This window comes from Crocuta crocuta, unplaced genomic scaffold, assembly GCF_008692635.1.
Source record: "Crocuta crocuta isolate KB4526 unplaced genomic scaffold, BGI_CrCroc_1.0 scaffold520, whole genome shotgun sequence".
Lineage (NCBI taxonomy): Eukaryota > Metazoa > Chordata > Mammalia > Carnivora > Hyaenidae > Crocuta > Crocuta crocuta.
This window is the reverse complement of record NW_027532009.1, coordinates 109,054-124,123: the sequence shown is the minus strand read 5'-3', so window position 1 is coordinate 124,123 and position 15,070 is coordinate 109,054. Positions and strand designations below refer to the sequence as shown.

The following is a 15,070-nucleotide window of genomic DNA, read 5'->3' as shown; positions in this document are numbered from 1 at the left end:
GTTTAGGCTGATAGTCAAATATTAGAATAAGTATTCACTGCCTTCTTTGTGATGGCAAAATATAATGACAAGCATCCTTGTTCAACTTTGTGGGTGAATTAATAAACAGTTTATATATTTCCATCTAATTGTAAACAAGTCCCTTTTATTCAAATATTTCTATTAATGCATCGCTTTACTGAACTCAGTTGTTTTGTTTCAAACACAATAAGGTGATTAAAGATTTAACATCTGGTTTCTAAAATAATCTATATTTCTGAAAAGACATCTGTGTAGCTGAAGAAAGATTCAAACTGAGGACTTTGATTTCCGCACTGGAACTGGTTTTATATATAAAGTATAGCAGTGATATTTCTTAAACTATTTTGATATTAGATACTTTCCCAAGACCCTCTTTATAGCTCTTACAACCTCTTTGTTTCTAAGGCTATAAATTATGGGGTTCAGCATGGGGGTGATAGTAGTGTAGAAGATGGAGAGACCTTGATCCAGTGCTGGGGTGTGGGAGAAGCCAGGTGTCATGTACACCACTATCCCTGGCCCCAGGAAGAGACTGACTACAATCAGGTGAGAAGAGCATGTGGATAAGGATTTTTTTCTCCCCTCAAGAGAGTGTATTCTGAGAACAATGAGGAAAATTCGAGTATAGGAGGTCACTATTAGGCTAAACGGGATGAGTATAAATATGATACTTACCACAAACAACACCATCTCATAATGTGAAGTGTCCTCACAGGATAGCTTCAGAATGGCTGGTATCTCACAGAAGAAATGATTTATCTTCTTCAGACCACAGACAGGAAAACGCATGGTGTAGATAGTTTGAATGAGTGAATTTATACCAGCCCCAGTCCATGATGACACTGTCATTATCAAGCATACCTTAGAGTTTATGATAATTGTGTAGCGAAGGGGGTTACAAACAGCCACAAATCGGTCATAGGACATAAAGGTTAGGAGGAGACACTCAGCACCACCTAGAGTTAGGCAGAAGAACATTTGTACCCCACAGCCAATGTGAGAGATGCTGTGCTTCCCTAAGGAATGGTTGATAACCATCTTAGGAACCAAGCTGGAAATATAGAACAAATCAATGATGGAAAGCTGACTGAGCAAGAAGTACATAGAGGTGTGGAGGTGAGAGTCCACCCAGATCAGAAAGATGAGAATGGAGTTCCCTGTTAGGGTAATGAAGTAGACCAGAAGGATGAGGTAGACCAGGAGGCTGACATACTGGAACTCAGGGAAGAGGCCCAATAGGATGAAATCTGTAGTGGATGTGTCATTTATTTTTGCCATAGCTCATCCTTATCAGCAGCAGCTGTTGTGTGGTAAGAGGAAAGCATAGGCCATCTGTTAAATCTTATGTCTTGTTATGAACTTTTGATTTTATACTTTTTTCTTTTTTTTCATTTAGGATGTTTTATTTATTTTTATTTTTAAAAAATAGTTTATTGTCAAGTTGTTTTACATATAACACCCAGTGTTTACGTTTTTCTATCAATTATTTCTTCTACCTCTCCACAGACCCAAATAGCATTTAAAACAACTTGAGAAACTTGTAGGTTGGAGAATATATGAAGAATTCAGGAGAGTGGCACACAGCTTGAAGAGAGCATGGAACCTCTGTGTTCTTTCCTGTATGCCTTGCCCTACACATCTCTTCTATCTAATGTTAATATGCATCCTTTATTATACCTCTTTATAAAAATTGATAATGCCATAAAAATCTTGAGGTTTTCACGTTTTAAACGTATTGTTTGATAAATATTATATGTAATTATTTTATCCACTATTTAAAATGTTTCATATCTACATTATTGTAGTACTCATGCAAGAATTTAAAACCCATTATTTGGAATTTTCTGAAACAATGATTCATCATAGTTTTTGGTCTTCTTTTAGTTTGGAATTTTCAAAGAAACCATATTCCCAAATATTTTATATGGAACTTATTCTGCTCTGTGTAATTTATCTCCTTTCTCAATATTTTATGGCCATTGCAAAATTAACTACATATTTCTGCATGTACAAAAATTTCAAGAATTTAAAAGAGCAACATCAAAGCAATAAACCAAGCACAAGACCCTTCTGAGAACAGAATTCTGTATGACTGCATAGGTAAAATTCATCCTGGTCTTAAAGGATTCAAGATTTTGGAAAAACTTTTAATCTATCTCTTCTTAGCTTATTTCTGTATCTCCTACAACTTTTTAAACACATTCACCAAATACTCTGACAACACTTTCCATTTATCATGCCAAAACTGATCTCAATTTCCATATCTTTCTATTGATTATTTCTACCATTCCCACTCCATTACCACTGACATTCAGCCTTAACCCTTGAGACCACTTTTGATTTCCTTGCTTTCTGTATTTAATCAGTTACTTGTCCCAGCCATATTAAACTAAGTATTTGTAAGACACACATCTCCTTTCCAAACCTTAATTCTAAGTTTTCAATGCCCCTTTTCCTGACTTTCTAGTCTTTTTTCCCTTCAAACCATAACCATCTTAAAAGCTATCTATCATCAAGTCACTTTTGGGGGCAACTGTGAACCTGACCTGTTTTCCCTTGTAGGTTAGAGACTTTTTTCCATTGCTACTTTCATGATTCTTTCCTTCACTATGTATTCTGTGAATTTGTCTCTGAAAAAACCTTGACAATGGTTGCTTTTTGTTGAATTTAATGGGAGTTCTCTGTGCTACCTGTTTTTTGATGTCTATGTCCTTTCCCAAATTAGGGGAGTTTTCAGCAATAATTTGTTCAAATAAATCTTCTGCTCCCTTTTCTCTTTCTTCATCTTATGAACTCCTACAATCTGAGTGGATTCTTCTTTAAAGACTCTGAGTTCTCTAAGTCATATATAATGATCTTTTGCCTTTATTTTTTTCTTTTCTTCAGCTTCATTATTTTCCATGATTTTATCTTCTCTGTCACTGATTTGCTGCTCACCTTCATCATTTCTTGCTGTCCTGGAATCCATTAGAGGTTAATCTTGGGCATTGCATTTTAAATTATGGCAAGATTAGACTTTAGTTATTTTGTCTCTACAGAAAGGGATTTTCTGTGTCCCCTATGCTTTTTACAAACCCAACTAGTATTCTTATAATCTTGGTTTTCAATACTGGTTAGGACATCTTACTTATATATCTGTTGACTAAATCCCTGGTTGCCATTTCTTCCTTTTTTTTTTTTTCTTTTGGGATATATTCTGTCTTGTCATCTTGGAGGGAAAAAAAAACATTAATGAAATAAAAACTTAAATTAAAAAATTAAAAGCAAAACAAAAAATCAAATAAAGGAAGTGAGATCCTAGGAATGTTTCAGTTTACTGTTAAGAGGATCTTGATAGAAAGAGGGGGGGAAAAAGAAAAGAAAAAAGTTTCAAAAATTAAAAATTAACTTTCTTGGGGCGCCNCTCTCTCCTAGAGATAAATAAAACATTAAAAAAATTTTTAAAAAAATTAACTTTCTTTTAAAAAATAAAATAAAATAAATAGAATAAAAATTTTTGCTCTTTCTGCCAGGATATCTTGCTCAAATTATGCAGATTGTTGTGTTAATGTCCAGGTTAATTCCATACGTGTTCAAAATGATTTGTTGCTGATCTACCTGTATTTCAGGGAGGAGACAAGCCCAGGGTTTCTATAATACTCTGACATCTTAATTCCTCTGTACTTGCATATGACATATTGGATAAAGGGTTAAAATCCCAAATCAATCAATACTTTATCAAAGTCAACACCCAAAAAACAGCAAACTGGTTAAGAAATGGGCAGTAGACATGAACAGACACTTTTGCAAATAAGACATCCAGATGGCAACAGACATATGAAAAGATGCTCAATATCACTCATAATCAGAGAAATACAAATCAAAACCACAATGAGATACCACTCACACCTATCAGAATGGCTAAAAGGAACAACCCAGGAAACAATAGATGTTGTTGAGGATGCAGAGAAAGGTGAACACTTTTGCTCTGTTGGTGGGAATGCAAACTGATCCAGGCACACTGGAAAACAGTATAGGAGTTCCTCTAAAAATAGAACTACCCTATTTTCTAGGAATTGCATTACTAGATATTTCCCCAAAGTGTACAAAAATGTTGATTCAAAGGGCACATGCACTCCATGTTAATGTTTATAGAAACATTAACAACAATAGCCACATATGGAAAAAGCCCAAATGTCCATTGACTGATGAATAGATAATTGCCATTTGCAACAAGGTAGATGAAACTAGAGTAATTTATGCTAAGTGAAATAAATCAGTCAGAGAAAGATAAATATCATATGATTTCACTTATATGTAGAGTTGAAGAAACAAATAAGATGAACATAGGGAAAGGGAATGAAAAATAAAATTATAACAGAGAGGGAAGCAAACCATAAGAGACTCTTAAATACAGAGAAAACCTGAAAGTTACTAGAGGGGTAAGTGCGGGGGGATGGCCAAATGGGTGATGAGAATTATGGAGGGCACTTGTTGGGATGAACACTGGGTATTATATATGTGATAAATACTCAATTTTACTCCTGAAACAAATTCTACACTATATGTTAACAAACTTGAATTTAAATTTAAAAAAGTAAAAATAAAATAAAATAACATGGAGCTCAAATATTATTGTATTTTTATAGATTTTGTTAAAAAAAGGCTCACAATGACTAGGGCCATTTGCCTGCTGAACAGAATAGGGTGGGAAGCCAAAGTCCAACAAAAATCAAATTCGCTATATGTTCATTAAAAATAGCAATTACATAGTGTGGTCGGCAGAGCAAAGAGGGTATGGTGGATATTGAAAATGCACTAACGTGAGTCTGAAATAAAACTGGACAGGCCAGGGACCTGTCAGTAAAGCACCAGACTCTTGACTTTGGCTCAGGCTATGATCTCATGGTTCATGAGAAAAAAATCCATGTCAGACTCTGCACTGACAACCTACTTAGAATTCTCTTTCTTCCTCTCTCTGCCCCTCCCCCGATCTCTCTTATCTCTTTCAAAAAAAAAAAAAAGAATGAACTTAAAAAAATTGGAGAGGCTGCAGAAATGTTGATAAGGGGCCTTAATAGGTGGCTGAAGAAACACATGATTGTGCCAATGTAAGGAATCATTAGTTTCTTAATATTTATAAGTTAACAACTTTCAAGGAATCCTTCATAATGTTTCATTGTTATCACCTCTTTGAATTTTTTATTTCTACTTGTGCATCTGCCTACACTTCTACCTCACAAGTTTCTGTTTTTTTTAATATTTTATTTATTTCTAGGAGAGAGAGAGAGAGAGAGACAGCGTGAGCAGGGGACGGTCAGAGAGAGAGGGAGTCACAGACTCCGAAACAGGCTCCAGGGTCTGAGCTGGCAGTCAGCACAGAGCCCGACGCGGGGCTTGAACCCACGAACCGCGAGATCATGACCCAAGCGAAAGTCGGACGCTTAACCGACTAAGCCACCCAGGCGCCCCTACCTCACGAGTTTCTTGAGAGTTGTGACCTTATCTTATTTATCTTGACAATCTTTATGTTTAGAATCACTTTCAGAACATAGAAGCTGCTACTAAATGACTAAAGAATGAATAAACCACAACTCTACAAAGAATATATTATCTCCGCCTTTCAGATAAGGAAACTTATGAAAGACTCACAGATTTGCCCAGTGTGTGACTGACATATTCTGAGTCCCAAGTATGTTCTATGGCATGATTCCATGTTGTATTTATTTTCTTAAGTTTATTCATTTATTTTGAGAGAGAGAGAAAGAGAGAGAGAGAGAGAGAGACAGAGAGAGACAGAGACAGAGAGAGACACAGAGAGAGAGCATGAGCAGGGGGTTTCAGAAAGAGAGAGAGGAGAGAGAGAGAATGCCAAGCAGGTTTCCCACTGCCAGCACAGAGCTAAACACAAGGCTCAAACTCATGAAGTATGAGATCATGACCTGAGCTTAAATCAAGAGTCAAACACTTAACTGGCTGAGCCATCCAGGCACCCACCATGTTTCATTTCTATTCTCAAGAACAGTGATCAAGTAATGGAAACATCGTAAGTATGGCCCAAGTTTTATTTGTGCTGTAAAAGTGTCCACACGTGATTCATTTTCTAATGTGCTGTAAAATATAGCATGGGAAAGATATAAAATAGAGGATCTCTGTATTTATTTAGGTCTTTAATTCTGAAAATATTCTAACAGAAAAAAATATTTTGATAAAAACATAGCTACTTAGAGGAAATGCTGAAAATAAAGTGCAAGGTTATTTATTATTGTGCAGCATTTCGCATATTTTTACCTCTATCTCCAAACCCCAACTCAATGATCTGTGTCCAATAATTGAAATTCCACACATCATAGAATGTTTATAATAATTAGAAAATTCCAAGAAAATGACCGACCTTAGGTGCTTGTTCTAGCACGTTGATAAAGTTTATTCAAGTCCAGCCAAAGTTTTCCATTGTATATGCTTGTTTCCAAACTTCTTTTCAATTGTTAGTAATTATTATCACAAAGAGGCCCCAGCAACTCTCTCTAATAAGTAGAAATACACATATTTAATGTGATATTGACATAGATCAGTACATGTTTACTTCCATTGGCTCAGAGGCTGGGCCCTGAGGCTAGTGCATGACTCCAAAATAAGAGTTACATATAAGCTGGATTTGAGAGAGAACAAATGAAATATTTCCTCAAAGGAAGTCAACTACATTCATGGTGTATTAAATAAGTGACTGCATCTCATTTCAAATGCCTTGTGGGAGTTCTGTCTCTTCATTTTAATTAGCAATACCTTCTACTTGCTTTAACTGTCAGAACATTCTCACAGATGTCTCCAAAGGAAAGCAGCCACTTTTTTCCCTCTGGACCTTAAAAAAAATGCATAGAATATCACTTGGGACTCCAAGCCTTGTCTAATCATCAGGATTCTCTAGCGATTTTTTCCTTGCAGATGAGTAGAAGGCCTATGGATTCCCTTAATACACTGTGAAATTAACTGTAAACACAATATTTCTCTCATTATAATTGCAAGTCAGTACTACACAAGAGTAGAAGTCAATAAATACTAATAAGAATAAATTTATAACAAGTTGTCCCAAGAGGTGATACTCTACAAAACACCTGTGAGGTATAATACATTAATTTAGTATTATTGCAAAAATAAAAATCAATATACAGAAATCTGTTTCATTTCTATATATTAACAGCAAACTATCAGAGAAAATAAGAAAATCTCATTTACAATGGTATCAAAAGGAAGAAAATACCTAGGATTAAGTTTCACCAAGCAGGTAAATTATTAGACATTAGTGAAAGAAATACAGCCATGAATTGGAAGAAACAATATTGTTAAAATGTCCATATTATCCAAAATGTATAGATTCAATTGAATACTTATAAAATTTTTAATTTAAATTCCAATTAGTCAATATACAATGTAATATCAGTTTCTGATGGACAAAATAGTGACTCAACAGTTCCATACAACATGTGGTGCTCATCACGAATGCACTTTTTGATTTCTATCACCTATTTAATCTCTCCCACCTCCATTCTCATAACCATTCTTTTGTTCTCTATAGTTAACAGTCTGTTCCTTGGTTTGCCTCTCTCCTTTTCTTTTTCCCTTTCTTCATTAGTTTTGTTTCTTAAATTCCACATGTTAGTGAAAACATGTGACTATGGTGATTCTCTGACTGATTTATTTCACTTAGAATAATACTTTCAGGCTCTATCCATATTGTTGCAAATGGCAAGATTTAATTCTTTTTATGGCTGAGTAATATTCCAGGGTGTGTGTGTGTGTGTCTGTGTGTGAGTGTGTGTGCACACGCGCACATCTTAATTGTCAATTCATCAGTCAACTGACACTGGGGCTTTCTCTATAATTTGGCTATTGTACATAATGCTGCTATAAATACCAATGTGCATGTTTCCCTTTGAATTGTAATTTTTGTAATCTTTGGGTAAATACCTAGTGGTGCAATTGCTCGATCACCAGGTAATTCTATTTTTAACTTCTTGAGGAACCTCCATCCTATTTTCCTACAGTGGCTACACCACTTGGCCATCCCACCAAAACTGCAACAATGTCCTGACCAACACCTGTTATTTTTTGGATTGTTTATTTTAGCTATTCTGACAGTTGTGATTGTAGTTCCCTGATGATGTTGAGGGGCCATCTTTTCAAGTATACATTTACTGTCTGCTGTCTTGTTTGGAGAAATGTCTATTCATGTCTTGTGCTCATTTGTAAATTGGATTATTCATTTTTTGGATGTTGAGATTTACAAGTTCGTTATATATCGTGAATACTAACACTTTATCAGATTATCGATTTGCAAATATCCTCTCTGATTATAAGTTTCCTTTTGTGTGTTGTCTCCTTTGCAGTACAGAAGCTTTTTATTTTTATGTAGTTCAATAATTTATTTTTGTTTTGTATCCTTTGCCTGAATAGACATTACTAGGAAAAAATATTAATATGGCAGACGTCAAACAAATCTTTGCCTATATATTCTTCTAGCGGTTTTATGTTTTTAGGGCTCACATTTATATTTTTAATTCACGTTGAGTTTATTTTTTTAAATTTTTAAAATGATTTTTATTTATATCTGAGAGAGAAACACACACAGTATGAGCTGGGGAGGGTCAGAGAGAGAGGGAGGTACAGAATGTGAAGCAGGTTCCAGGCTCTAGGCTATCTGTCAGCACAAAGCCCGGCACAGGGCTCGAGCCCACAAACCATGATATGACCTGAGCCAAATCAGACGCTTAACCGACTGAGCCACCCTGGTGCCCCACGTTGAGTTTTTTTTTTTTTTTTACTTTTTTTTACAAATAGTTTATTGTCAACTTGGTTTCCATATAACACCGAGTGCTCATCCCCACAAGTGCCCTCCTCCAAGCCCATCACCCCCTCCCCCTCCACACCCATCGGTCCTCAGTTTGTTCTCAGCATTCAAGAGTCTCTCATGGTTTGCCTCTCTCCCCCTCCCCCACTGTTTCTCCCCTTCTTCCCCAGGGTCCTCCATTAAGTTCCTCCTAATCCTCCTATAATTGCAAACATATGGTATTTGTCCCTCTCTGTCTGACTTATTTCACTCAGCATAACACCCTCAAGGTCCATCCATGTTGCTACACATTGCCAGATTTCATGCTTTCTCATTGCCATGTAGTATTCCATCGTATAGATAAACCACATCTTCTTGATCCATTCGTCTGTTGATGCACACTTAGGCTCTTTCCATGTTTTGGCTATTGTTGAGAGTGCTGCTATGAAAATTGGGGTACATGTGCTCCTATGCATCAGCACTGCTATATCCCTTGGGTAAATTCCTAGCAATGCTATTGCTGGGTCATAGGGGAGTTCTATTGTTAATTTTTTGAGGAACCTCCACACTGTTTTCCAGAGGGGCTGCACCAGTTTGCATTCTCACCAACAGTGTAGGAGGGTGCCTGTTTCTCCACATCCTCGCCAAAATCTAGAGTTCTCTGATTTGCTGATTTTAGCCAATGTTGAGTTTATTTTTATGTAGTATAAAAGAGGGGTCCAGTTTCATTTTTTTCCACATGTGTCTATCCAGTTTTCTCATCAACACTTGAATAGATTACATTTTCCCCATTGTATATTCTTGCTCCCTTTTTCATAGATTAAATTTTTATATCAAATGGGTTTGTTTCTGGACACTTTTCTGAGCCATTGATCTATTTTTGTGCCAATAACATGATGCTATGATTACTACAGCTTAGTAGTATATCTTTCAGTCTGGGACTGTGATATCTCCAGCTTTACTCTTCTTTCTCAAGATCTCTTTGTTTATTCTGGGTCTTTAGTGGTTCCATATAAGTTTTAGGATTATTTGTTCCAGTTCTGTGGGAAAAAAAATGTTTTTATTTTCATGGATTATTGCATTAATCCATAGAATTACATTAATCCTACAAATTTATATTTGTTTTATTTAGTTTGTTTTCTTATTACTGTTCTAAAACTTGAGGTGTTTTGTTAAATGAAAGTGCAGAGAGTGGACATGTTAATCTTAGAGGAAAAGCTCTTACTTATTTTATCACCATTGAATTTAACATTAGTTGAATGTTTTTCACATATGACTTTTACTATGTTGAGGTATGCTCCCTCTAATTTTCTTTTCTTAGAGTTTTTATCACAAATAAATCAGAATTTTCATCTTGATGAAATCACAATAGTTCAACTTTGTTTTTGTTTCCTTTGTATCCAGAGACATGTCTAGTAAGAAGTTGCTGTGACCAGGATCAAAGAGGTTGCTGTTTGGTTTTTTCCTCTAGAATTTTGGTGGTTTACTGTCTCACATTTAGGTTTTTCATGCATTTTGAATTTATATTTGTTTATGGTGTAAAAAACTGGTCCAGTTTCATTCTTTTAAATGTATACATCCAGTTTTCCCAACACCAATTGCTGAAGTGACTGTCCTTTTTCCACTGGATATTCTTTCCTGCCTTCTCAAAAATTAGTTGACCATGTAGGGCACCTGCGTGGCTCAGTTGATTAAACGTCCAACTTCAGCTCAGGTCATTATCTCATGGTTTGTGGGTTCGAGTCCCACGTTGGGCTCTGTGCTGACAGCTAGCTCAGAGCCTGGAGCCTGTTTCAGATTCTGTACCTCCCTCTCTCTCTGACCCTCCCCTGCTCACGCTGTCTCTCATTCTCTCTCAGAAATAAATAAAAAAAACATTAAAAAATAAAGATTTAAAAAATTAGTTAACCATAGAGTTGTGGTTCAGTTTCTGGGTTCTCTTTTCTGTTCCATTGATGTATGTGTTTTTGTACCAATCCCATATTGTCTTCATGACAACAGTTTTGTAATATAGCTTCAAAATAAAAAGCTCTGCACAGCAAAGTTAACAATAAAAAAAAAACCCACCTAAAAGGCAATTTACAGAATGCGAGAGGATATTTGCAAGTGAAATATCTGATAAAGGGGATAAAGGTTAGTATTCAAAGTTTATAAAGAAGATATAAAACTAAAAAAAAAAATACTGCCACAAACAATCCAGTTAAGAAATGAGCAGAAGACATGAATAGACACTTTTACAAAGAAGATATCCTGATGGCTAACAGACACATGAAAAGATGTTTAACATCACTCATCATCAGGGAAATACAGATAAAAACCATGATGTGATACAACCTCACACTAGATCATTGGGAGGGAATTAGAAAATGAAGTGACTCTATTAAATGAAACAATATCTAAATGATAGGAATTCTAGAAGAGCAGGAAAAAGCGGCAGGGGTTTATTTGAACAAGTTATCGCTGAGAATTTCCCTAATCTGGGGAAGAAAACAGGCATCCAAGTACAGAAAGCACAGAGAACTCCCTTCAATATCAACAAATAAAGGTCAACACCATGACATATCATAGTGAAACCTCCATACAAAGATAAAGGAGAATTCTGAAATCAAGTAAGGACAAAAGGTCCTTAATCTACAAGGGTAGACACATAAAGTTAGTAGTAGAACTGCCCTCTGAAACTTGGCAGGTCAAAAGGGAGTGACAAGAAATATTCAATATGATGAATAGAAAAAAATATACACCTAGGAATCCTTTATCCAGTGAGGCTGCCATTCAGAATAGAAGGAGAGATAAAGACTTTCCTGGACAAACTAAAAGATTTTGTGACCAATAAGCTAGCCCTGAAAGAAATTCTAAAGGGACTCTCTGAGTGGAAAGCAGCAAAGACTACAAAGGACTGAAGAACATTACCAGAAACACCAAATCTGCAGATATAATGATGCTACTAAACTAACATATTTCAGTGATCACTCTTAATGTAAATGGGCTAACGGTATCAGAGTGTATTTAAAAAAAAACACCCACCAAGATTCATCTTTGCTTCCTACAAGAGAATCATTTTAGATCTGAGGACACTGCAGATTGAAAGTGAAGGGATGGAGAACCATCTAAATCACTAAGGGAGTTAGTAAGCAAGTTGGAGTAGCCATACTTATATCAGACAAACTAGATTTTAAAACAGACTATAACAAGAGACGAAGGACATTATATCATATAATATCATAATTAAGATTCTATCCAACAATTGTAAATATTTATGTCCCTAAATCATAGCACCCAGATATATACATCAAATAATCACAAACATAAACACTCTCATTGATAATACTGTCATTCTTAGAGGAGAGTTTAATAATCAACTTACAGCGATGTACAGATCATCTAGTCAGAAAATCAACAAGTTGACAATGGATCTGAACAAAACATTGAACCAGATGAACTTAACAAATATATTTAGAACATTTCATGCTAAGGTAACAGAAAACACATTCTTCCCAACTGCACAAGGTACATTTGCCAGAATAGATCACATATTGGGCCACAAATCAGCCCTCAACAAATACAAAAAGACTGAGATCATACCATATATACTTTCAGTTCACAACACGATGAATCTTGAAATCAACCACAAGAAAAAGTTTGGAATATCCTCAAATACATGGAGCTTAAAGATTATTCTACTAAAGAATGAATGGAGGGGCACCTGGGTGACTCAGTAGGTTAAGCATCCAACTTCAATTCAGGTCATGATCTCAATGCTTGTGAGTTCAAACCCTGTGCCAAGCTCTGTGCTGACAGCTTAGAATCCGGAGCCGTGCCTCAGATTCTGTGTCTCCCTCTCTCTCTGCCCCTCCCCTGGTCTCTCTCTCTCTCAAAAACAAACTGAGGACTGATGGATGTGGGGGGGAGAGGGGAGATGGGCATGGAGGATGGCAATTGTGGGGATGAGCACTGGGTGTTATATGGAAATCAATTTGACAATAAACTATTTAGAAAAAAATAAATAAGCATTAAAAATTAAAAAGAAAAGAATGAATTAGCCAGGAAATTAACGAAGAAATTAAAAATACATGAAAGCAAATTAAAATAAAAACACAGCAAAGGCAGTCCTGAGTGGAAAATATCTTGCAATTCAGGCTTAACTCAAGAATCATGGAAACTCCCAAATACACAATTTAACCTTACACCTAAAGTGGCTAGAAAATGAGCCGCAAATAAAGGGCAAAGCCAGCATATCTTGGGAGATAATACAGATTAGAGAAGAAGTAAACAGTATAGAATCAACACCAACAACAATAAAGCAGAATAGACAATGAAACTAAGAGCTGGGTTTTTGAAAGAATGTAGAATTGATAACACCCTAGTCAGATTTCTCAAAAAGTAAAGAGAGGACCCAATTAGATAAAATTACAAATGAAAGAGGAAGGATCACAACCAACACAACAGAAATACAAACAATTGTCAGAGAGTACTATGAAAAATTAAATGACAACAAATTGGACAATCTGATAAAAAGGGAGAAATTCCTAGTGACTCACATACTACCAAAACTCAGAAAGAAATAGAAAATTTGAATAGATTATAACTATCAAAGATATTGCATTAGTTATCAAGAAAATCCCAGCTAATGAGTCGTGGGCCAAATAGCTTCTCACATGAAGTCTACAGACATTGAAAGAAGAGTTTATACCTATTCTCTTCTATCTGTCCCCCAAAATGCAAATGTATGGAAACCTTCCAAACATATTCTATGAAGCCAGCATTACCTCGATTCCAGAACAAGATAGACTCCGGTAAAAAAGAATATTACAGGCCAATATCCCTGCTGAATATGGATGCAAAAGTTGTCAACAAGATATTATTAATCAAGTTCAACAGTACATCAAGAGAATTATTAACCATGATAAATTGAGATTTATTCCTGGGCTGCTTCAATATTTACAAATTAATCAACATGATACATCACATTAGTTAAGAAAGGATAAGAACTTTATGATCCTTTCAATAGATTAAACAAAAAAACATTTAACAAAATACAGCATCTTTTCTTGATACAATCCCTTCAGAAAGTAGGGATAGAACATAACATCATACAAGCCATATATGAAAGGCCCACACTTAATATCACCCTCAATGGGGAAAAACTGACAGCATTCCTCCTAAGACCAAAAAAACAACAGGGATGTCCACTTTCACCACTGTTGTTCAACATAGTGAATTTCTAGCTCAGTAATCAGACAACAAAAATAAATAAAGGTATTCAAGTTGACAAGGAAGAAGTCACACTCACTCTTCACAGATGACATAATACTCTATAGGAAAACCCAAATGACTCTACCGTAAAACTACTAAAGGTGCTACATGAATTCAGCAAAGTCATAGGATATAAAATCAATGTACATAAATTTGTGGCATTTCTATATACCAACAGTAAAGCAACAGAAACATATAGCAAGAAGTCAATCCCATTTACAATTTCACCAAAACGCATAAGATACCTAGGAATAAACAGATCTGTAGCAAAAGATCTGTAGGCTTAAAACTATAGAAAGCTTATGAAATAATCTGATGAAGACACAGAGAATGGAAAAACTTTCCATGCTCATGGATCAGAAAAACAAATATTGTTAAAATGTGTATACGACCCAAAGCAATCTACAAATTCCATGCAATCTCTATCAAAATAACACCAGCATTCTTCACAGAGCTAGAATAAACAATCTTAAAATTTGTATGGAACCATAAAAATTCCTTGCTTAGCCAAAGTATTGTTGAAAAAGAAAACCGAAACTGAAATCACGACAATTCCAGACTTCAAGCTGTATTACAAAGCTGTAATCATCAATACAATATGGCACTGGCACAGAAACACACACATAGATCAATAGAAAAGAGTAGAGAACCAAGAGATGGACACACATGTATGGATAATCAATCCTTGGCATAACAGAAATGAATATCCAATGGAAATAAGACAGTTTCTTCAACAAATCGTGCTGGGAAAAATGGATAGTGACATGCAGAATGATGAACCCAATTCACTTTCTTACACCATACCCAAAATGAAATTCAAAAAGACTATAAAACCTAAATGTGTTGCAGAACGCCATCAAAATTCTAGAGGAAAACACAAGCAGCAACTTTGTTGACCTTGGCTGCAACAATTTCTTATTTGACATTTCTCCAGAAGCAAAGAAAATAAAATCAGAAATAATCCATTTGGATCTTACCCGGAAAAAAAGC

At 35.5% G+C, this 15,070-nt stretch overlaps 1 protein-coding gene across 1 annotated transcript; it reads right to left on the bottom strand.

The window, feature by feature from the left end:
- Positions 1–360: 360 nt before the first annotated feature.
- On the bottom strand, positions 361–1,299 carry LOC144241379 (olfactory receptor 2T27-like). The gene has a single exon (XM_077775941.1). The coding sequence runs from the start codon at positions 1,297–1,299 to the stop codon at positions 361–363; it is 939 nt and encodes a 312-aa protein (XP_077632067.1).
- Positions 1,300–15,070: the final 13,771 nt, after the last annotated feature.